This window comes from Stigmatopora nigra, chromosome 10 (assembly GCF_051989575.1).
Source record: "Stigmatopora nigra isolate UIUO_SnigA chromosome 10, RoL_Snig_1.1, whole genome shotgun sequence".
NCBI classification, from domain to species: Eukaryota; Metazoa; Chordata; class Actinopteri; order Syngnathiformes; family Syngnathidae; genus Stigmatopora; species Stigmatopora nigra.
The window spans coordinates 11,849,104-11,873,508 of record NC_135517.1 but is presented as its reverse complement, the minus strand read 5'-3'; the positions used below and the strand labels follow the sequence as shown (position 1 = coordinate 11,873,508).

At 40.5% G+C, this 24,405-nt stretch overlaps 3 protein-coding genes across 5 annotated transcripts in view; 2 read left to right on the top strand and 1 right to left on the bottom strand.

Annotated features, from left to right (window-relative positions):
- The window catches only part of LOC144203035 (peptidyl-prolyl cis-trans isomerase FKBP3-like), an 81,733-nt gene extending 79,857 nt beyond the window's left edge, over positions 1–1,876 (bottom strand). For both annotated transcript variants that reach the window (XM_077726227.1, XM_077726228.1), the window contains exon 1: positions 1,754–1,876. The gene's annotated coding sequence lies outside the window, so the exon portion shown is untranslated. The remainder of the gene's footprint in view (positions 1–1,753) is intronic.
- LOC144203013 (plexin-A2-like) overlaps positions 1–8,054 on the top strand; it is a 62,890-nt gene extending 54,836 nt beyond the window's left edge. The window contains exons 25-32 of the mRNA XM_077726186.1: positions 562–721; positions 941–1,044; positions 1,772–1,868; positions 2,178–2,377; positions 2,621–2,790; positions 3,056–3,268; positions 4,111–4,261; positions 5,158–8,054. Of these exons, the coding sequence (XP_077582312.1) occupies positions 562–721; positions 941–1,044; positions 1,772–1,868; positions 2,178–2,377; positions 2,621–2,790; positions 3,056–3,268; positions 4,111–4,261; positions 5,158–5,253 (1,191 nt within the window). The 3' untranslated portion in view covers positions 5,254–8,054. The remainder of the gene's footprint in view (positions 1–561; positions 722–940; positions 1,045–1,771; positions 1,869–2,177; positions 2,378–2,620; positions 2,791–3,055; positions 3,269–4,110; positions 4,262–5,157) is intronic.
- A 6,260-nt stretch (positions 8,055–14,314) lies between these two features.
- LOC144202574 (uncharacterized) lies at positions 14,315–24,405 on the top strand. 2 transcript variants are annotated; one of them, XM_077725409.1, is made up of 8 exons: positions 14,315–14,504; positions 21,333–21,434; positions 22,032–22,273; positions 22,352–22,432; positions 22,512–22,632; positions 22,752–22,804; positions 22,882–23,031; positions 24,004–24,405. In XM_077725409.1, the coding sequence occupies exons 1-8, from the start codon at positions 14,420–14,422 to the stop codon at positions 24,196–24,198; spliced, it is 1,029 nt and encodes a 342-aa protein (XP_077581535.1). In that variant the 5' UTR covers positions 14,315–14,419; the 3' UTR covers positions 24,199–24,405. The 2 variants fall into 2 exon arrangements, with proteins under 2 accessions (XP_077581535.1, XP_077581534.1); XM_077725408.1 differs by having other exon boundaries at positions 14,316–14,504; positions 21,330–21,434.

Below are 24,405 nucleotides of genomic sequence, written 5' to 3'. Positions count from 1 at the left end.
GCTTTTGATTTGAGTTGGCTGCCAAGGTTAGCGAGCGCTTTGTCTGACATTTCTACAAGAATTCAAATATACACTGACAGTCAGGGCTGTGTTTTTTTTCCTTGAGGAATTAATCTAAGTGGACAAAACAGAAGTCTGTGTTTGCAATGACAATCAAAGAGGATGGAATCATTACAAAAAAATGACTCATAAGTGCCCCAGCAGTTCTGGCAGCCTGATCGGTAATTCACTATTTTTTTTAGCAATGCTGATGGGGTTTGATGGCTCGTTTAATATGAGCCGGCCTGTTTCACACCAGTATAACTAACTTTTTCCAAAGGCTTAAACTTTCCGCTGGTGACAGGATGACACCTCTCTGATCACGGTGTCAGGCAGTCGAAGAGTGTCTCATTACTTGTTTAAAGCCCCTGCCAAAGCTGCATAGCCACATCCCGTAGGTGTGAAATTACATTTCTGCCCCTGAGATCCCCTCTACCGGGATACTCTGGAGAGGACAGCTAATGAAAAGGTCTTAGAGGGTGAGTAACAGCCGCTTCTTTCTCTCCTCTCCTGTATGGCCAGACGCTGATCTGTGTAAACCCCGACAACGAAAATAGCCCAGAAATCGCAGTCAAGGTGCTCAACTGTGACACTATTACCCAAGTAAAAGAGAAGATCCTCGACGCCGTGTACAAGAACATGCCCTGCTCCCAGCGACCACGAGCTAACGACATGGACCTAGGTGAGGTTCATCGAAACTCAGAATTCCACCAAGAGCCTTTGTAATGCTCCGATGACATTACATAAGTTGATCTCAAGAGTGGCATTGATGTTCTTGAGTCCCAACCATGTTATTGCAAAATATTGAGAAATCAAAAGAACAAGGAGTTTGACACCCATGGATGTGAGACCCTAGATAACATTTAACAAGCAAAATATTTTTTTTCTATTCACGACACAGAGTGGCGTCAGGGCAGAACAGCTCGTGTCGTACTTCAAGATGAAGATATAACCACCAAGATTGAGGGTGACTGGAAAAGACTCAACACGCTTCTCCACTATCAGGTGGGCAAAAAATAAGTCACATGAATGTAAAGTATGTACTCTAAAGTACTAACTTTGTTAGGTAGCTGCCAGGTGACCTTCGATGTATTTACTTTAAAATCATTTTAAGTCGTTGCTCATATGATTCATGAAGAATTCATGAAGGACAAAAAGCATTACTCAATTGTATTCATTGCATGCTGACATGTTATTCCTCTGAGCTAAACATAAGTAAAAAGTCAAATGTTCAGCTTTTTTTTGCGTAGGTCGGGAGCCTTGGATGAGGTTTTTTGTTTCTTTGTTGGCCATATTTTGATCTTGACTCACGAATCAAGAGCCAAATGCAGTCAAATGAGCTCAAACGGCAAGAACACGCTAACAGGAGAAGAAATTACTTTTTCTCATCTGGCAAATGCAGTTTTGCTCTTTCAATATTTATCTACCAGGAGAAGAAAATTAGGTTTTATATTTTAATGTATACTATATTATGCATTTATTTGCAAAAATGGAATACACCCAAGTCAACCTTCAAACTAATTTCATTGATATAATAATAATAATTATAATTTATTGTTTTGTTAATCCAATAAAAGACAAATTGGATGTAAATATTGCTGTCAATTAGTTACACATCGAAGCCGAGTATTAAAGTCAGGAATACTTGATTTGTGCCTTTCTTTTGGGGAGGTAGCCTAATGTACGCCTGGTAAAAAAATCAAATGTTTCCTACCTTTGACTGGCCTTCCAGGTGACAGACCGGTGCGTGGTGGCTTTGGTCCCAAGGCAGATGTCATCTTTCAACATTCCGTGCTCGGCCAGTTTTCCGAGGAGTATCAGTAGATATGGTCAGTACTGTAAAAGAAATACAAACACTATTTGTACAATATAAGGGTTTAAGTGGAATTTCTAGTCAAGCAGCTAAATGTCAAGGTTGGTCTGCTATACAAACAACAACATGAAACTGAGGAACGTATATGATTCAAAATCAATGAAGGGGCGCAACAACATGTCCAGCATGGCAGTCAAATCAAGAAATACCATCACTATGTTCACAGTACATTGTCAACCATTCAAAGTTTTACAAATGGGAAGGCACTATAGTCTTTGGGGAACAAAATGCCAACTGCCTATCAAACTCACATTTGACCCTATAGGCATGGACATCCCTTTCCGGTCCACACCCACCAGCCCCGACAGCCCCCATTCCCGTGTGCCAATGTTGACGCCAGATCTAGAAAGTGGGGTCAAAGTTTGGCACTTGGTGAAGAACCATGAGCACGGCGACCAGAAGGAAGGTGACCGAGGCAACAAAATGGTGTCAGAGATTTACCTTACAAGGCTTCTGGCGACAAAGGTAAGTGTCACAAATACTGGCGTTCACAATACACCTACTAATCATTTGCCTTTCATGCATTCATTCATTCATTCTCGGAGCTGCTTATCTTCACAAGGGTTGCTACAATAACAGGCAGTAGTGGGGTACACCCTGAATTGGTTGCCAGCCAATCGCAGGGCACTAGCAACTAACAGGAGACTTAAGAGGAAATAACAACCATGCAAGCACAAACTCATGACTATGAGGCAATGTTGTCTTCAGGGCACGCTGCAGAAATTTGTGGACGACCTGTTCGAGACACTCTTTAGCACAGTGTGCCGGGGCACCGCCCTACCGCTAGCCATCAAATACATGTTTGACTTTCTGGACGAGCAGGCTGACAAACACGGCATCTACGACACAGACGTCCGCCATACCTGGAAGAGCAACTGGTGAGTGGAGTGTTTTTCTGGAGTGAGCTTTCAATCAAATGTCTTTCGTCGAAGCAAAAGTATCAAAATCAGAAGTACCTCTTTGCTGCTGCACTACATAATGATACCGATGTTTACGTTTTAATTATCATTGTTTCCAGCCAATGATGTAGATTTTAAAACACGTTTACATCAACACGGTTCTGATCCTGGTTTGAACTGATCTATTCTACCATTACACTGTCGTTACATTCACTGCTATTTCACATTATACCTTTATTCTCAGCCTTCCCCTGCGCTTCTGGGTGAATGTGATCAAGAACCCGCAGTTTGTCTTTGACATTCACAAGAGCAGCATCACGGACGCCTGCTTGTCTGTGGTGGCCCAAACCTTCATGGATTCTTGCTCTACCTCTGAGCACCGTCTAGGCAAAGATTCACCCTCCACCAAGTTGCTCTACGCCAAGGACATACCGCACTACAAAAGCTGGGTGGAAAGGTAGAATGTTATGTTCCATATGTTGCCCAGCAGTTTGTAAATAAAAATAAAAATAGAAAATGATTCCAAGTTTCAAGGCATATAATTATGACATGCCTAAGGATCATTTGCATTCAACTGTTTCAATTTAAATTAATTAGTCCATGATATACTAAAAATACAACTGTTTACTACCATAGCTGTTAATGAAATGTTTTTTAAACAGGTGGCATATGGTCAAAATCTAAGGTTGCCAACACCTGGACCAGTCAATGCCCAAAATCAAATACAAAAAAAATAATAAAGAAAAAAAAAACGAAAAGGAAATGATTGCATTCTGACAAAACAGAACTCTGTCTAAAATAGCATTGACTCGATCTTATTCTCTCAAACTGTTATTCAATTTCCAATAGCAATACTCTTGAAACCGCTCCCACTTGAGGAAGTCTATTTGCGGTAACACATCAGAAAAGGAAATTGGTGATATTGATTAGAAAACAATCTCCATTCTGCAAAGGAAAACGAATACATTGGTTATATGCTGATACCAACCTATCCAATATCACTACATTTGAGTTATGTTTTGCGTTCTAAAACACCCCAGCGGGGTAAAGTCTTATATGATGTTTCTGATGAAAAAGGTGCACGTGGTTGGTTGACAGCAAAAGGTGCAAATAAAATGCAATTACACACACAAACCCACGTCAAAAAAACTGAAAACACCGATGAGTGGAGTTCCAATCATCCCACTCTAGCGCCTCCAATGTAAATCACCCACTGTGCAATGCTTTTAGTGCTTTGGCCTGATTTGATGGGGAAGATTGGTCATGTGTGATACATAATGTGTGTGTCTCCTCTTGCAGGTACTATGCTGACATTAACCGCCTGCCAGCCATCAGTGATCAGGACATGAATGCCTATCTGGCTGAGCAGGCACGCCTCCACTCCAGCGAGTTCAATGCGCTCAGTGCCCTCCATGAGATCTACAGCTACGTCAGCAAATACAGCCAGGAGGTGAGGACAAAAAACAATGACAATGGAGCTTGTTCACCATTATGTCATCTCTGCAACTTCACACACTGACCTTAAAGCTCAAACATAGTCCAACCTTGGTCAGTACACAAAGGCCATTGACACAGTTTGTCTTATATATAATCAACACTGACTTTACGATGGAATTAGCTTTGGTCGGTGATAAATTAGGGTGCATTTTGACCTGTTTACAAATTCGGGAATTCGGGAGTCAAATCCATTGTTAACCAAGGCGAAGCTGCATAGTGAAAACTACACACAGGTCAACATGGCATTGCCATTGTGAAGCTTTCAAAAGGAATGCTGCTGACTCAAATATGCCTAAATTATTTTCTTTCAGCCCCATTACACTAAATTTTCTCCAATGTCTGAGTCCCAGGTGAAATCAAATTGATTATCTCTGTAAGTAATCGAAATATTTTTGCTAAGATCTACTCCTACTTTGGCAAACCACAAAATTGTATTTATTGTCCAACGTTTTTCAACCCATTGTTTTTAGTACAAATTCAGAAGTAAAATGTTAAGGTGGCAGGACTATAAACAGCAAAAAGTCATCATTTATAAGCCCTACGATGTTTGTAATTCATGTTTAGTAAATCGCTGAAGTGTTTCTGGACTGTCTCCATGGTAGCTCAGCCAATTTACCAATCGGCAAAGCATCCGGTTGTCAATGCCCTGTTGCCTCCCTCAGCCATTGGCTGGACACAACACTGGCTGCAGGCATGTGTGCTCTCAGATAAGAGTTGGCAAATATTTTCAGTGTATTGAATTGAAAAATAAACAAATAAATAAAGCATCATTCAGGCCAAAATGGTAAAAACGATAACAGTGGCAGCTAAGGCAACTAACATTGTGTATGTGACATTCATGTGTGTTAGATCACGGAGGCGCTGGAGCAGGACGAGCAGGCCCAGAAGCAGAAGTTGGCATACAAAGTGGAGCAGATCATCTCAGCCTTGTCTGCCGAGAGCTGAAACACATGCCAACGTACATACGCACACACTCATGCACACATGCTGTACACGCAGACACACAATTTGAGCATATGCTGAGGTGGAAGAGGACAAGTAACGTGCGCACAGCAAGTGCACTCAAATGTGCACGCACCTCATATGTACGCCTGCACACAAACACACAGAGTTTACTGTATGCAGGGAGGCTTTCAAACTTTATGGACCTAATACAAATGACACGCACCAAGACGTGCATACATAAGAAAACACACGAATGGCAGATCATCCCAAAGCATGATGTTTGTATTCAATGCCATTGTTAAGTAACCTGCATTCATTGTATTGCGTGAACTGCTACACCCCGCAAATGAGCGGGGGTGCGCTTCTCGGTGGACCGCTCAAAGAGAGCATGCGGACAATTCATCACCAAAAGATAAAAAAAGAGGTGCTATTATGAGATGAAGGTACAAACGCTACGCGTCATAAGCTGGATTTAACGTTGCCAATAAGTATTTTGCCAACAGCAGGTTCACATTTTCTTAAATCAAATGTGGTCTTTAGTTTTTATCCCATTTTGTAGAAAACAACCTCTTACGTTGGTGAAGCAGCAATTTGTCACCGGCCAATGCCAAGGCACATATAGAAAAAAACATTCACATCAACACATCAACACGATGGAAAATGTGGTTTTCAAAAAACTCAAATGCATGTTTTTGGAATGCAGGAGGGAAAAAAATTGTAAAGGTTGGGTTCATACTTTTTTAAAAAACATCACTGGTTGATTTTCTCTGATCTAATAGTGTAATGCTGTCATTACCAATTAAGTTCATTAGAAAAAAACTCATGCGGTTGGGATTAGTTTATGTATTTATATCCTTTCAATAACACTAATATTGATGGTGTTAATGAGTGGGAAATGAACTTGTAAGTCAGGTGCATAAAACTCAAATGCGCGACTGCAGCTCAGAATGTATAGGGATCAAAGACAAGACGTACTGTTTAAACACTTAACAAAAAAATAAGGACAAAGAATTGAGCATTGTCCAAGATTTCAGCAAATCTCCTGAGGTACAAAAATAAGCAATTCTCCTGGTATATGTACCACACAGCCTCCCTTTCCTGCCTTAAGAAATCCCTTCCTAAGTACTGTTTGTTCAGTTATATTTTAGTTTCAGGTTCCATACATTTAAATTGTGTCAATGAATTATGTCTAGGGCAGCCAAGTGGATGAGTGGTTAGTGTGTCAACCTCATTGGGGGACCTGGGTTCAAATCCAGGTCAGTCCACCCACCTGTGTGGAGTTTGCATGTTCTCCCTGGGCCTTCGTGGGTTTCCCCCAGGAACTACGGTTTCCTCCCATATTCCAAAGACATGCTTGGTGATTGGACACTCTAAATTGCCCCTAGATGAGTGTGGATGTGTGAATGGTTGTTTGTCTCTTTGTGCCCTGTGATTGGCTGGCCACCAATTCAGCTTGGATAGGCTCGGGCATCCCCCCCCCCCCCCACCCCTTGGTTCCCCCCGACCCTAGTAAGGATAGAGCGCTCATGAGATGAGATAAGAATCACATGTAATGCTTTCAGGTTCAATACATTAAAATTTAGTCTTCATGAATTATGTGTAATGCTACTTAACAAGGCCATAGTAGAGATTCAAACCAAGAACCTTAAAAGCTGTGAGTAAAAAATGTCGACCAACAACAAAATGTATTCATGTATGCTTTTCTGCTTTGGTTCAGACCAGAGAACAAAGCCATAAGAGCCATTGTACTCTCAATATTCTCACAATGATATTTCACATTTATATTATCATAGGCTCCAGCACATAAATACATCTATTAAGACATTGTATAGTATGGTACAGAAAGTGCAGTATGAATAGGACATGTGACGTGATCTACAGAGCACTAATTCAGTCATTAGAAGATGAAGCGAGAATAAATTGCACTGAAGGAGGATGTGTCATCAACAATGGTAAAAGGCCCATTGTATAGGCTCTTTCCCTGTTTCATCAGTCATTGTTTACATTGTACTTGAAATGCACCAAGTGTCTCAGACAAGCACACCTGTCGCTCCCGGGAAGTAATTTGGAAAGACTAAGCCGAATGACGGGCCTGCTGTCCGGTTTCTCCGATAAAGCCACTTTAATAAAAGTGACGTGGACAATGGAGCTGGAGAATGTGATGCGATTTTTAATTTTGGAGTTGTATATGAAGTTTAGAGAGCTTGTGCCGGATCTAGGATGATGGCTGGCATGTGTGGTGGGCTCATTAGCCCTATTTTGTGAATTTGATGTTTTGCCACCTGACTGCACTTCACTCGCTTCACATTACGCCCTTCTCCAACTCTGTGTAATACCCTCTTTGATTTTGGACCTGACTGCTGTTGGTCTTTTTTGCTGCTGTATTTATAGAGTGCCATATAGAAACTTATCACGATGAAACTGTCGGTCCAAAGCCCATTTGGGATTTCGGTTTTGTTCATGACGCACCAAACTGTGACAATGGCTAACGTGTCTGTGTGCTTGATCACGCCTTTTCCTGTGGAGGACTTCTCTTTGTCTTTGTTGAAACCCCCTTCAGTTCACTACCAAAAGATAAGAAAAGCCTCCGATTCCTGTTAAATGTTGAAATATGACAAAGGACCCATGTGTTTCCATGTGTGATTTGATAAGTTATAAATGTGTTGTGCAATAAACTGTCATATGGTTTTTTTAACTATATATTATTGTATAAATATTGTATATAAAAAAACACTCCTATTTTGCAAGCAAAAGGTTCACTTTTTACTGTTGTTATACATTAAATTGAACAGCTGACGATACTCATGTTTGCCTGTTTTCTTTTGTACCGATAATTAATAATGAGACTTTGTGTGGCTCCAGTTTTTTTTTACCTAGGTCTACAATGTCTTCTGTGTCTGACTTGCTACTGCAATCAGGGAAATTTCCCAAATATGGGATGAAATAAAGTTCTAATCTAATCTAATCTATTTTAACCTCAAACTCATTATAAAAAGAACAACATACCATAAAACTGACATTGGAAATCTTCTCACCGCCTCTGATTTTTAGCCAGTCTCAAACCAATCTCGGTACTGACTGTCCTATTATTAAAAAAACTCAATGGCAAGCTGATTCACTTGGGGGGGTTATAATTGGGCGTTCATTGAAAAGGCACCACGTGACTGTCATATCTCTTACATGTCCACAAAGCCTTGCAATGACACTCTACTGACATGACGAGAGAATGAGTATGAGATATTGATGCCTTTGGTCTATAATGGGCACTGGGCACAATATTTTAGTTATGATAGGGTAGTAACTACTTAACCCATTCACTGTCATTAACAAATGTAAAAGTTTTAAGACAATGTTTTAAGACATGGAGTTAGATAGTGGAACAAACAGTAATTGTTTTCCAAAAGACAAGAAATACTGCTGCTGACTGGGATTTATTTTGATTACAAACACTTAAGACTGTGCTTAAGGTGTAGCAGTGTCACAACAGAAGAGCAAAGCTTGTAAAACAACAAAGAAATATGCTGTAGAAAATTATTAAATCCCATTGAATTGAAAAACGCCTGCAAGCTTCCTGGAAAAGAAAGGAATAATTTGTTGTACTCCAATTGTTGTGACAATATTTGGTGTGGCATGTGTGCAGCATGGAAGGACTCCTTTGCATTTGCTATAAGGAATTCATTATTTATGTTTATCCCTGAGGGCAAGCAGAGCAGTAGGGGGTGATTGGATGGTTTTGTGCGTATTCAGAACTCCAAACCTGTGTGGATGCAGCTCACGAGATGGAATTTGAATTTTGTGAGTATAAGCCTGCTCACAAAACTACACTATAATACAATACAAAACAAGGAGTGAAAATATGAATTTGACAGGTTGTTGACAATTATTAGCTGGTTCAATGATTGACAGTAGACTTGCATTTCTGCAACCAATTATTGAATCCTTTGCATTAAAATTCACATGTAAAAAATGATTATTTGATTTTATGCATAATGTATTGTAAAAGCTTGACATCGCAACTTTTATTGTGAGAACGGAGGTCTTTTGGAAAACTATGTCTGCAATGAAAGCATGTTTACAATTCAGTATTATTTCTCCTTGACAAGTGAGTTGCGTTTGGAATGTTGTTAGGATATATGGACATAAAAATAACGTAGCCCCAAATGTTTCCCCTATGTGATAAATTGTACGTAAAAGTCAGGTGCACTATTTATCCACCACCAGCAGAGAGAGCTAAAAAATCAGCATCAACAAGTTGATTAATACATTTGCTTTGTTTGCTTGAGCAGCGTTTTCGTAAATGGTCCTTGGGAATTGTGGACAATTCTGGACAACATGATCACTGTGTGTACAAAACAGGCACTGATAAAGACAACTTAAACTATGCAAACACACAGGGCCTAGGCCTTTTTTCATTTTGCCTCTCCTGTACAATCAAGCATTACTACATTCCCTGAAACGTTGCCCGTGCACATCCTGCAGGCTGCTGAGGTCTGCATGCATCAGCCTCCTGCCGTCCTAATTAAATATGCATGCAGCATTATCAGGCTGCACACGATCAAACAGGCAGTACGCCGAGTGAGTGTTTGTTCACGCCTAGGACAGGAGACAGATGTCCAAATCAAGAAACGCAAATCTCTAACGGATCTGCCGTACAACTCCCTCAGTGCTCACAAAGCTGACAATTTGCCCCGTTGGTTTTGTAAATTCATCAGTGATTGTGCTTCATCCTTCACATTTGCCTCGATACATCCTTTGGTCCAGTTCCATTAACAAAATATTTAGTGACGTCATTGTACATTGTCTGGCAAGGGAATTGTAATATTGCATACAGATGCTAGAAATCTAAACACTGTTGATTAAAGAATTCCATTAGGATGGAATGCATCTGTATGGTTGACTACTGCCATCCCGTGGATGAAAAAATTGCTAGTTTGAGGGTGGCTCCAGTTTGAAGCAAGAATGTTTACATTCTCAAGGAGCCCATCTGAGAGGCTGTGTGGCTGTGCCTGTTTTGCAGAGCCTTGTGGAGAGTCCCATAGGTCCTAAATACTGACATAGTCATGATTCACCATGATAAAAGGAACATTCACTCACAAAGTTTATGATGGCTTCACTTCCGTTCTCTGGCTTGCACATTAAAACGGTCATGAAGACATCACCGCTTGGACCAGACAGAGCGGTAATGGTATCCCCCCCAACCCCCCACCCACCCCCCAACACACACACACACTTTGCCCACCCACTTCCCAGATCCCCCCTCATTCCCTCTGGAAATCACTTCAAGAAAGGCACCCTATGAAGAAGCTAATCTAGGAACTCTACGAGATTTACAGCAAAAAATATGAAATTCATTTTTCAATTGTTTTTGCCTGAACAGAAAACAGATTAATAGGTTCAATTAAGCATTAATAAGAGCATTACAGTGGTACGTTATTGTTCTGGGTGGCCAAGTATTTTGCTTTCCACTGAAACATCGCAATGTGAGAGGGTGGCTGTTTTATATCTTTCAATGTAGATTGTCTGCCAGAAGCACTCGAATATTCCGCTTGCAGGTTATTGAGCAAACAATTGAGGAACCAAATAAAATAGTCAAGATTTATATGAGAAGAAAAAGGGCAAAGGAAACTGTATAAAGAGTAGGTACAATGCAGACAAAGTCATTTGGTGACATAAGCCATGAGTTTTTATCTCTTAAGATCGAAAGCCAGTCAGATGTTGTTGTGTGTTGTCTCTTCTACAATCTAGAATCTAGACAATTTGAGTGCTTCTATATGACCTTAAGAGTCTCTAATTGGATATCTCAAGTCCAAACAAAATTAAAACAATAATTCACTGCTGGAGCAATTGCACTTCTGCTTTACTGTGACGACCGAGAGAGTTTGAGGCATGCTTACACACTGTATTGATTTTAAGGAACACAAATTAATGGCCACTACGCATGTGATTCAGAAATGTGTGGCATTATTAGGCCAAGACTAGTGGGACTTGGACAGTCTCTAGTGGTATGCGAGAGAATCACTTTCTAAGTACTTTCAGAATTTGAATAGTCTAACTTTGTCTTTTTTGGCTGTAAATCTACAATGGCAACAAACTTAAAAGAGGAAATTGTATTTCATCCTGTTGTTTAAGATTGTATTGACAATAGTTACTCATAAAACCTATGAATCTGCTCCCATTTATTTATTCTCTAATTGAGAACAGAAGTGAACCCCAAAGAAATAGAGCCCCCTGCAACTGTTTATTTTTGAATCCCTACTGTCCATTGTAATTGTGTAGGCCAGACTTTCAATCTGCTCTGGACTTTTTCATCAAAAGCGCTTCTGTGGCATTTGACCGCATGGCCATGACTTCACTCCCCATGACCCTTGTGATGGTTCACTGGTTGGCATTCCATTTCACATTTTCAACCACTATCCTCTAAAGCCTGGGAGGACCCCAGGAAGACTTAGCACTCATTCATCATCGGCAAAGACCATATTCTAGTTCTGCTTTCAACACATGAAGTGTTATTCCTAATATATTTCAATTAGAATACAGAATTGTATCCAAAGAACACCATACCCACTGTGAAGCATGGGGTTGGAAACATGCTTTGGGTCTATTTTTCAGCAAAGGGACCAGGACGACTGATCTGCGTAAAGAAAAGAATGAATGGGGCCATGTATTGAGAGATTTTGAGTGAAAATCTCCTTCCACCAACAAGGATATTGAAGATAAGACGTGGCTGGGTCTTTCAGCATGACAATATCCCAAACACAGCCAGGGCAACAAAGATTTCAAGGCCCTGGAGTGGCCTACCGACTCTCCAGATCTCAACCCCATAGAAAATCTGTGGAGGGAGTTGAAAGTCCGTGTTGCCCACCTACAGCCCCAAAATGTCATTGCTCTAGAGGAGATATGCATGGAGGAATGGGCCAAAATACCAACAATAGTGTGTAAAAAGCTTGTGAAGAGTTACAGAAAACATTTGGCCTCCTTTGTTGTCAACAAATGTTACATAAAGTATTGAGATAAACTGTTGGTATTGGCCAAATACTTATTTTGCACCATGATGTGCAAATAAATTATTTAAAAATCAAACAATGTGATTTTCTGTTTTTTTTTTCATCCACATTCTGTCTTTCTTTCATGGTTGGGGTTTACCCATGTTGACAATTAGAAGCCTCTTTCATCATTTCAAGTAGGATAACTTGCAAAATTGGTGGTTGACTAAATACTTATTTGCCCCATTGTAGTAGTTCTTGGCAGAGAAAAAACATTGTACACTTCAGAACAAAAGAAGAGGTACGTGTGCGGCATAAAAACAAGCAGTGAAAGTCAAGGAGCAAGCAGGGGGAAAAAGTGACTAGACAACTTACAAAGGTTTAGATTCAGAGTTTTGGCTTCATGTGAACTGAAGTGCAAGCACAAGAGCTCAAATATTTCTCTCGAGACACTTCGTCATTTCATGAGTGCATTTAGTTCATTGTCTTATTATGTGTTTTACGTAACCATGAGGGGTCAACAATAAGATTGGGCTAACGTCCTCTTAAATTGTTACAACTCATCAAAATAAGTGCCACACAGATGCAGAGATCGCAGCTGGTCATAGAAAATGTACAGCAGGAAATTAGAAAAGAGGTTCCATGTTTGAAAACAGATGTATAGAAAAAGGTACTATGGACAAAAAAAAGTCTACACGGTTGTATTCACTATATGCATGTGGTCAACACTAACCATTGTGTATACTTAGGAAAATCCTTCGTGGGGTCGTGTTAAAACTGCACACTGGTTAGGTGACATAGCAATAAAGGCAATCTAATAATTTGGTTAGTCTAACTTAACATACTGACCATGTAAACACCTGACCAATTTCGTAAACTAAAGCATGTGTTTGGACCTCAAGATCTGGCCAGAATCTTCACAATTAGAAATTTTTCTCAATCCTAAAGTTAAGTTATATTTACTACAATCTGACAGGAGGCTGTAGTTTTTAAGAAACAAAGTAACTGCAACTATTAAGTAGGCAATAGACTAATTAAATGTTTTACTGGGGCGATATGACTGATGCTGTCCAGCTGCAGCTGCCATAATCGGCCGCTGCTTCCCTCTCACTCGGGTGGGGGTGGGTGGATGTCGAGCAAAGCTCTTCTAAGTCACGGTGAGAGGCCAATTGGCCGCTTGAAAACCCCACTGTTTGAGCTGGAGTTTGGGGTCTTGGTCTGCTGGGAGAAATGGAGGAGGGGTGGCAGAGGAAATGGGGAGATGGGACGTGGGGGTGACGGCCGGTGGTGTCCGATGTCACAACTGTTTTAAGACAAGATCCCCGTGGTCAGCTTTGACTAATTGTTGTCTAAAAGGGTGGGATATTTTTTAACAAGTCATTTAGCATACTTTCACCAGTGCTTCCAGATGTGTAAGACCATGAGAACTGAGAGACAAATTCTCAGTTCGCAGGAGCGGGTCAAGGAGGTGGGAGTTGGTGGTGGGCTTTCAAGGCCCTCTATGGAAGTGTGAACCATTTAAACGGATCCTGTGGTGTCTTCAATCGTGGTCCTCGGCCACCGATGATTGATGTCCTGTTAGAGGGCAGCTAGCTTCAGGCTACAGAAATGGATTAATAAGATTACCATAACACTGAGTTGCACCTTTGTTAGTAGTGTGATATTGTTCTCGGCAGTCCATCTCTATAACCCTGGAGTATTCCAGTCTTTTGTTAGCAGTCACCTTTCATTGTGTTCTGGATTACTGCCCCCATCAAGCGGGGTTTGCAGGTCAGACGCTCATTTTCTACACCAACAAACAAAAGAATGCCCAACTGTTGAGCAGTTACAATGTCTGTGTATGATAAACGTGATAGGTATTTGCAAATTGTGGTACGTTTTGGAAAGACACTGCATCCTAAAAAAAGAATCTATTCTCTTTCAGCACAACATCTGCCTTGATTCAAGTTGAGGGGTGTGGCCGTAAAGTAAGGGTTAAAGTCACCAGCAGGAAGACGGGTGCAGGGCAGGGCCTCAATGAGGGAGGGAAGGAGAGAGAGGGAGCAAGGGAGGGCTGTATAAAAGTGACAGAACACAAGTGGTGCTTTATCCATCCTGCTACCAGTAAGAGGAAAACTTTTGCTGAACCAGCTTTACTTCCACGTTTCCCTCCATTTTTGACCACAACAGTTGGACGCGTGCACATGGCAGCATCATCTCCACAGAGAACAGGCCCCCTCCTTATCATGCTGGCCTTGGTCTTTCTCCTTACCAGTTCATTTTTGATTGGTGAGTACAGCCTTTAAAAATGACTAAATGGAAGAAAATCGGAGAAAATAGTTGAGCTACAGCGAAAGCTGAGTGTGTGTGGTTGGCAAGGCGGGGGAAAGTTGGAGAAGTTGGAATGGACTTCCAGTTTGAATCCAGGTTTTTAACCCTACAATTTTATGCTGCCTGGAATGCAAACAAAAGATCTCATTCCTGATGTTGGATTACTGTAGAGTTTGCTAAGATTTGGAAAAGTGGTGGTTTTGGGATGTTTTTTCCCCTCCAAATGGGGCTTACCAAGGCAAACAAAGGGATCATTTGAGTTATCACTACAAGACAGACACATTTGAATCCACAATGATTATTTGAAAAATGAACAAATATTCAAGGCTTTTTTCAAAAGTTTGAACTCCTTTCACTATCAATGTTCCTGATTTTAAAAAAAACTCCCTTTTAGAATATAATTGGATGGAACATCAAGTTGTATGTTGAGACTTTCGTCAGCAATGAAAGTTGATTGATAGAGTTGAACTATTTGGAAAATTGGATGAAGCTCAACTGAAAAACTTACATAAATGTCGTTCCAGAAGGATGCACCACCATCTTAATTTATTTTCCTCTTCAGCATTTGAGGGTGATCTCATCAGAGATTTTGTTAAGTGCACACTGAATTTTGACCTATTAACTTTTTGTTCCTAACGCTGCTTCTATTGAGTCCAAATTCTCTGTCGAGCAACATTAATGTTTTCACAGAACCACCACCAAATAAGGAAATAAACACCTTAAGAATAATCAAACCCCTTTGAAAAGGGGTTGCCTCAACTCAGCTCCTGCCAGGTCATTTGATTAAACTCTAGTTCCTACTCATTAATCAAAAGAAGAGCTGGAGGGTTTTTTGCAAATAAAATGTGAGAAAGCCAAGTTTAAATCAGTTTAACTCCTACATACTTTATCACATTGGAGCTGAGACTCAACCGAAGCACTAAGTTGTGGTCTTAAATTAATCACACACTGAATGACTTAATTCAAAACGGGTGTCTTCCACTGCTCATGAGCTCATCCACGGGAAACAAATTGCTAAATAGACATTCTGGAACAGAAACATTTTGCTTTTGAGAGGAAATGTTTTAGTCTATATTAGTTTCACATGCAAAGAAACAGAATAATCTAAAAAGATGAATGCAACTAGGTATAAAACTTCATAAGCATGGCAAATCCCTAAGTCTTACCTTACTTTTGAACTAAATATATGCTTAGTGAGATGGATTAATAAACCCCACTGAATTGTCTAATCGACGGATTAGGCTAGTGCTGCAGCTTACATAAGCAAGAAAGGAGGGTACTAGTCAATGAATGAAATTTATGGACCTTAGAGAGTGCTATGGTTACCGTGACAAATGGTGAGGAGGAGATCTGGTACCATAATGGAGAGACTGCCGAGGGACAATAAAAACATTAAACAGGCTACTTCTTTAAAGAATGGGAATATAAGAAATGGAGATTTCCTATGTTTGGATGGACCACCTAACATATTCCACCAATGAACCACAACAGACTGTAATGTTTGTGTGCACTGTGAAGTGGTTTAGAGTGACTATTTAGCCCGGCTGCTTAACCAGCCCTAGGTAGGAGCTTGTAATTAGGTTGAAAATTGTTTGTGTAGCCACTATACGCAGATGCAGTCTAAGATCAATGTCAAAATACCAGCAATACAGAAATACATTGGGATTACAGTGAGGTACAGATTTTAATTTAGATTTTTCATTCATTCATTCTCTGAATTGCTTATCCTCACAAGGGTGAATGAAACCAGAGCTGCTTTTTTTCTGTTTTCTAACAGTCAAACCCCCACATCCTTTCAATAAGGTGTGGTATGTTAAAGCGTAACTAAAGACTCCTGCCTGTTATTTGGTTGACAAAGTCATCGTCTCAGTGTTAACAACAGCATTGGAATTAACACCATTCCTTATTAACTAATTTGTTGCCGTTGAAGTTGATACACATCCAAACCATTCGAATTGGGAGGGGCTGGCAATGATCATTCACTGGTAGATGACAATGTTAAATTCTTAAAACACAAAAAAAAGTTACAGACTCCTCATATGTAGCCCAAGTGCACTCATGTTGAGAGTCTTAATGGTTTGTTACAGTCAATGTCAAAACTGGATGCATTTCCTAGTGTTCGTTTTTCTGAAAATGTATTATATTTCAAGTTAATTCTGCACCAATCAATAAATAGCCTTAGGCATCAGACACATGCCTAAAATGTCTACCTACACACATTCAAACCAATGTGTACTGGATTGGGGGAGGCTGGGTTACAACAAGAACATGGCAATTGAAAGCAGATGTCACATTTCCTGATTGTGGCGCTCAAAAGCCGTCACAGCACTTTTGATAAGCAGCCCTCGGGGTCGGGTTGGTTGCAGATGGGTGTCACCGGGTGAACTACACGCCGGGCTTGATTGAAACCATGAAAGTTCGTTGTTTTCCTGCCAAGGGGAGAGAATCGGGTGGCTATCAATTGCTCTGACAGGAATGAAGGGGAAGACGATGATGGGTGGGGGGTTCAGCATAGTCAAGATACTGGGGTCAGTAGCTTGTTGTTTCACAGAGGGTAGAATTGCAGTGCGCCCATAACCCAGAGGTACGAAGCTTTGGTGTCAAATTCCTCAGTATACTCTTAACTCTCCAATCCAAGTTCATTTAGAGCATCCAGATATGAAATTACAAAGCAAAATAAGATTTACTACTTATTTGATAGCTATCATCTTGGAAATGATTGGGAAAGATGATACTTAAGATGCTCAGAAAAATCTATTGAGTCTTAAAGTTAAGTGAATCAAAAAGAGAGGCTTAGATGGAAAAGAAAAATCTCTTTGTTGAAAAAGAAGGAAGACTGAATGGCGTTGCAGAATGTTACGCCGATTAGAAAGGGCATCGCAGAACCTAATTGATGTCAGAACATTCACACAGCTTTTGATGCATAGAGAAACCATGTTGTCAATTTTGTTATATATATCTTCAATTGAAAAGGTCAAAGTTTTGACCACTTGTGACCCGCCCTGAAGCATGAAGCAGTGATTTTGAGCAACTATTTTAGGCCATCAGTCACATCTTTTAGCAGCGGTTAATACAAGACCCAGCATGGCCTCTGGACATAGTGTATAAAAACCATCAGTTCACAACATAGGGGTCTTTATTGAAATGGTCACAGTGGGTTACAATAGTTCCAGTGTTGACAATGTGATTTAAAATCACCAAGCAAATAGATTTTGGACACAACTGGCAAACCTAAATGGGCCTAGAAAAATAAGTGGCTTTGTTGCTATAAAATCAGCAAAACCTTCAGGAAGCTGTTAGTCCAATGAAGAATGCAAGTTACACATTATTTGGCACGAGGTAATGCAACGGGGAATAACCCATGTCTAAATGGGAAAAGAAAAAAGAAAGGCCAAGTTTTTGGTAGCTGTGGGAACCGTCCTGGCTTGGTCTTAATTTGGCCCGAGTAGTGAAATAAAGAACATGTGTAGAACAAGGAGATGGATATGGTGCTCCTCCAGAAATGTTGCACTCCCAAACGAAAGAGGTGTGTAACTCAGAAGATGCCTGGGATTAGCAGTGCGTGACTGGGAGAGGGCGAGCAGTCGGCAAGGGGTGTGAAGCCGTCAGGCTTCTAGCCCGCCACATTCCTTCATCCAGAGTCCCAAGAGATGGGGGAAGGAGTGGTGAAGGGGGTCTTCAGTATGGAATATATCCAGACCACAGCAGTCCAGTGAATTGCTGTCTTGTGGGAAAAGTGTTGAAGTCAACAAAAGGGGTCAAGGCTGTTTAGAACCATGATGTTACTGGAGGTTTGTTTGCTTTTGTACAATAGGACACAACTAGTGATCACAAAATGTTCATCCCAAGAAATGGCAGTGAGTTTGGGAGTCTCAAGAGCCACAGTCTTGTTTGAAGCAGAGTACGTTGGAAACTTCAAGGTAGCTCAAAATCCCTTCTGGGTTGCTCGTCAAACAAATTTGTCTGGAAGGCTGTCTCCCAAAGGGAATAATAAAACTACTCTGCTTTAAAAAAATAAAAAAATACATTCAACCTTATGACTACAGAGATGAACAAAAAACGAGAAGTTTCAGTTACATTCTGGGCCACATTTGACTCATTCATTTATAATAAGCACCCTACAACAAAGGGGGTGGTATTCATCAACTCAAATCTACCATCAAAATGTCAATATGGCAGCATGGTGATATTCGTCTCAAAAGTCACACAAACTTAAAACGTCAGACTTATATTTTGCAACATCACTAATGGCAGTTCTGCTCACCCAATAAAAGACAGGCCCACTACACCTCACTGGGATGGAGCAATCAGAGCTGAAAGAACACATTTTATCTTATAAGCACTCAGCTACTTGAGCGAGTCACGTTTGTATAACACAAATGCAAAATTTATGCACAGGCCGTTTTCAAATCTGTCCCTTTTTAGGTAAAATAAACTAGCAGGCCACCCAGAGACAGAAGGAGAATGGCAGCTGTAGACCTATAAAAGATAGACAATCAAGGTCAAGGCATGATCGTCCTCTCATGGATGTAATTGGCACAAGAGTACAACCCCTCCATTTGCAGTTGTCTAACTATGGTTAGCACCTGTGAGATCAATATCTTCCAAAATAACAGTCATGCCATGTAGAAGTTCCAATGGTGATAGAATTCATTTTAAATGATTCTTACCTGGCCTCTCAGTAAAATGGAAAAAGCATATATCGCCGTCAGTACCAGCAAAGGAATTAAAATCAACCTGCATATACTATACAGTAGTTTATGGAAGGGTTTGGTTACTCCTGACTAATTGTATTAGTTTCAGTCATCAATTTGTCTTTCATATGTTTAGCAACTGTTTTGAACAACCAAGGTTGTCATTTTTAATGGAGATTCAAATTAGAACACAAACTGCAATTTATATACATTTTTTTCAAGATTGCATATATCTATCAAAGTCCAAGGGTTGAAAAGTTCACACACCATTTTTTCACATGACATTGATTCATGCTCAAAAAGGCCTGTGTATGTTGCAAAATATAGAACGCACGTGCTCTCCAGAGCAGATCCGTACAATATAATGAGCAGCTGTCATGGACAGTTGCAAATACAAAGCATGCCAAAGGGCTAGATTCGTGGCCTTAACACCTGCTCTCATAAGACACGCAACATGGCACCTGCTTGTCACAATGATATACCTTGTAGGAGCAATGTAAGCAATGTGTCACATCAGTGAATATTATATTCTATAATGAGTAACCAATAGCACCTTAGAGTTTTCATTTTCTCAACATTTATCAAGGACCAACACCATAAAATGTCTGACAAATAGGACGGATAGGTATAATTAGGATTGTGAGCAAAAGCAAGCATGGAATAATTGGCTCATTGACCACGATTGAAGTGATTTCATGAAAAAAACTGCAGAGGACAGAAAACGTTTAATCCAATTAAACAGATTAAATTGTATAAATGTTTTCTGATGTTATATCTAATGCCTCGTGTTAATGAGATAATAGTACTAATGCAATCCTATTTCGGTCCCTAGAGATGTCCAGTATATCACTGGGATTTATGGCAAAAAAACACCATAAATCCAATAGCAAAGAATGCAGCCAGGTTTGTGACAGTTTAAATTTAAGTCAACATCTAACTGATAGCCGCATGTGAACAAAGCGGCAAATAATATGACAATTTACAGAGTGCAGGAAGCAGCAAAAATAACAGTGAGCGAGTGGGTGAGAGTGTAATGAGATCTGCAGAGTTGATGCATTATGGGAATGTTTGGAAAGTGAGGTAATGATGGCGGGGTTTTTGGCAGCACAGCACAAATCTGGGCAACAGGAATGCCTTGTTTTGGTTTGATCGCCGGACCCTCCTCGCTGCAATTTGACCTGTCACGCCAACAAAAGGCTTCAAGCACACTGCCAGCATGTTGTCATTAGGGGTGTGGTTCCAAAAAGATTCAACAAATGCAACGGAAATATCCAAAGTTAGAAATCAAACTCCATTTTAGCTTCCTAAGTTATGAGGGAAGGACTGGAAAATGACATAATGGCCATGTCATAACTCAAAACAGTTGGGAAAGTATATAATGGTGGTTTATCCCTGACCATTCAATCAAGGCATCCCCAACTAAGTAAGAAATTACTTCACAATCTAGTGCCAAATATACAATGAATGCAAATATCATCACACAAGTGTAGAATGCATTTTTCTTCCAGGTTAGGTTTGCCACGGAGAAAACCAAAAACTATCTTTATCGCACATAGAAGCAAATCAAGACTATACAGACCTACCGTTTGATTGACAGAAGCTGCACTTTATCTGCAGTGAAAAGCTTTTTTTTCTGGTAAAAAGCATGCCGCTGTAATAATAAATATTTTCACACTTTGGCATGAGTCCACAAGTTTTGCTTCTGGCATGTTCAGATTTTCCTGGGAAGCACTCAGCGTGTTTCTCAGTGGGAAGTTGGCTGGCAGGGTTATGTCGCCAAGAGAAAAGGTTTATTTGCAGAAGGCTCCAGTGGAGACGTTCTTTTTTTTTTTTACTACACTGCTGCCCATTGATTTAAGGTCTTTCTGGGAGATCCAACTCTCTCCTGGCTTTAAGAGCCAGTATTGTATCTTGCACACCAAGGAATGCAAAGCATCTCATGTAAAATCGCTTTACGGGTCTAATAACGAGATTTAGCAAATTAGTGTACATTAAAACAGACAGTTGTGCTGTTGTAACTCACCATCTCTACCCAGTACCATGTGAGTATTTAAAATTGATCTGGTATGTTCTAAATTATTCTTTACAGCAGGAGTTAGAGCACAAGATGACGTCACCACGGAAAAAGCTACTACAGCGGCGACAGTGGAACAGTTGGAAGGACACATGAGACCAATGACAACTCAAGCGCCTGGTAAATTGGAATTACACTCTGGGAACTCATCTCTCTAGACTAATTCAAGTGTGACCTAAGGTCTTAATGTGGGAAAACATAAGCATAATAAAATGTAAAGCAGTTTACATGCATAACTGCTACAAGTATGCATCAACAACCTCAAAAAGTAGGACCTAGTCCAATATATACAGCACTATATTTCAGTAAAAATGTCAAGATGTGAAGTAAATAATTATGCCTTTTTGCTTCTATTATAAAAACAGACATATTACTGGCTTTGACAGTGAAGTTGAAACATTTACAGGTTAATAAAATTAACTGAATTTTGTCTTCTAATAATAAATGGATGAAAGCAAAAGTCGTATAATTTGGAACTTAAACAATGGCGGCAGTTACAAATACACTGTCCTAAAAAAAATAGCATTTTCAGTCCACTATGCTACTTATTTAAGATTTAACAACCTTATATGAAGCTTTCATAGATTATGGCCTTAGTATGGGGTTGAACATTAGCATTTCTGAACTTTTTTCAATATCAATCTTCTCGTACATATATAATCACCTGGCTCTAACATAAGCACGGCCTCTACCTTTTCTGTTACATTCCCTCCTCAGGAACAAACAATCAACTCTTGGACGTTGTGATGGAAACTCTAAACACCAATGAACAGATTACACAGGCACCATCAATGGGACCAGAGAACAAGAGAGAAGACACACCCGTGTCCGACGAAGACAGCGCTGAAGGAGGACAAGTGATATTAGATGTCTCCGCAGATGAACCGCAAATCCAGGACCAACTGACTGCCGCACCACCTCCCCCGGTGAGAGGTGACGGCGCGAAAAACATTCCGGAGGTGAGATGTCACAACATCAATGTGAACTTCATAGGCAATAAGCCTTTGCTTGAGTTCCCACCTTTGTGCACCCAATAGGGTGATGTGGTATGTGTGGGAAAAGACGCAGTCCAGGATAAAAATGCTGTTAATCTGAAACTCACCCAGTCTTCCAATTGTGTAAGTAAAAGCAGTATATTTCATAAGCACCAACTATTTATCAATTCGACTGGCATATTTCATTTTGTTCAATTTACAGAAAAACACCAAAGTTAGGATTCAAAGCATTCTAGAAGAGTTGTGCGGCGAAGACTGCAAACTCGAGCTCTACCAGGAGGACAACACAGACCAGATACTTGTATCTGGACAGTACGTTGAAGGTCAGATTTGTGGATTTAATGATGATACATAATACATTTGTCTACTTTGGCTGATGCTCAATCTGAACAACAGTGGGAATGGGATTTATGACTTAGGGTGTGCCTCTCTTGTCTTGCAGATGACGTGAAAGGCATGGTCAACAAGTTCAACAATGACAACATCAAAGACAAGGTAAAGAAACCAACAAGAAAAGATCAACAACAAATCCACTTAATGCTCACATCGCTTTCTTTTATTTTGATGATCAGGCTGGTGTGAGAGAGGCTGTACCTCATTGGAGGAAGAACTCTAAACTAGTGCTGGTTTCCCTGCTACTGACTGGCCTGCTGCTGGCTGCTCTGTTGGTTGCCGGTTATTACTTTAAAAGCCACCGCAAAAATTCCAAAGGAGTTCGACTGGTGAGTAGATAAAAGGACAGTGACATTTTTAGAAAACATTGGAGACATGAAAACAGGAAACCAAGAAAAGTAACCTCAAAGTCTGTGAGGTTCCTCTTTAGGTCAAAATACCAAGACCCAAAAGGCACTGGACTTGATGCCTTGCCCAGGTCACTACTACTACTACTACTACTACTACTACTACTACTAGCACTGCACAATGGCGTCCTAATTTGAAAGTGGACTCACAAGCAATTGCACATTACCGTTCTACCAGGTGTTCTGCAGGGCAGATTTCTTAGAGAAACTAAATGTAATCAATTAAGAACAACGTGTGTCCAGCAACACATTTCAAACATTCATCACCAATATCGCAGACAAAAAAATATTACAATATTGAAAGTGCAAATGGATTGTGAATGACATTTATAACTCTCCTGTTGTCAGTTAAACACTAGCAAGGAGATGCTCAACTCAAACCTCCACCATTTAGGAATTTCTTTCCTTTTTAATATTACATCTTGCCATGAGGTGACACATGGTTTCAGTTTGTTTTTCTCACAAGCTCGCGACACCATCTTTTATAAAGAGTTACCACATGGGGTACGCCCATTGGACTATTTTGATGGAACTGCCTTTGTTCAAGGCCCCAGTGACTTCATTCTGCACAACTCCATCCCGAGTATCATGTATCATTGGCGGACGTCTGAACTCATAGAACCAGCCACTCCCCAAAAGTGAACGCCTTAATAAAGAGTTAGTGTAAGGACAGCATGTTAGATGACCTCCCAGTGGACATCATCCCTCTGAGTTCACACAGCTGAAAACCATAAACTTCATTAAGAAAGAATGCTTTTATTTGCTTTGGTACTTTGCCTACACTTGCAAATATATTCTCACTTCACACATTCTTGCCTGATTGAGTGTTCTATTTGAACAGGAAATTTAAACATGTTTCACTTGGTGAGCGGCTTTGCTGTGTGCTTTCCACAGGCTGAGTCTTACCAGGTGGATGAGGAGAACCAGGCCAATACCCTGGTGTCCGTCGCACCACTGCCTCAAGATCCTGTTGACAAACCCGCTGCTGCTAACGGAGAATCTCCACCAGAAAATGGGACCAATCCCGCCCCGACAACTAATGGCCACTCTGCGACCGGCCAGACACCGGTAGCAGACACAGAGATGTGAATCTTGACACCCCCTCATTTTGCCCTCTGACCTTCAACCACTGGTTTTATTCTACAAACAACCACCCTTTTTTGCCTTAAAGGCTTTTTCCATGCTTTGGAGAGAACAAAAGTCTTCCTTCTCTACTAACTCCACCAACTAGGACAATGACGACGTCAGTGAGGTTCATGACATTGATGACAATGCCTGTAATGTGAAAAGTTCCGT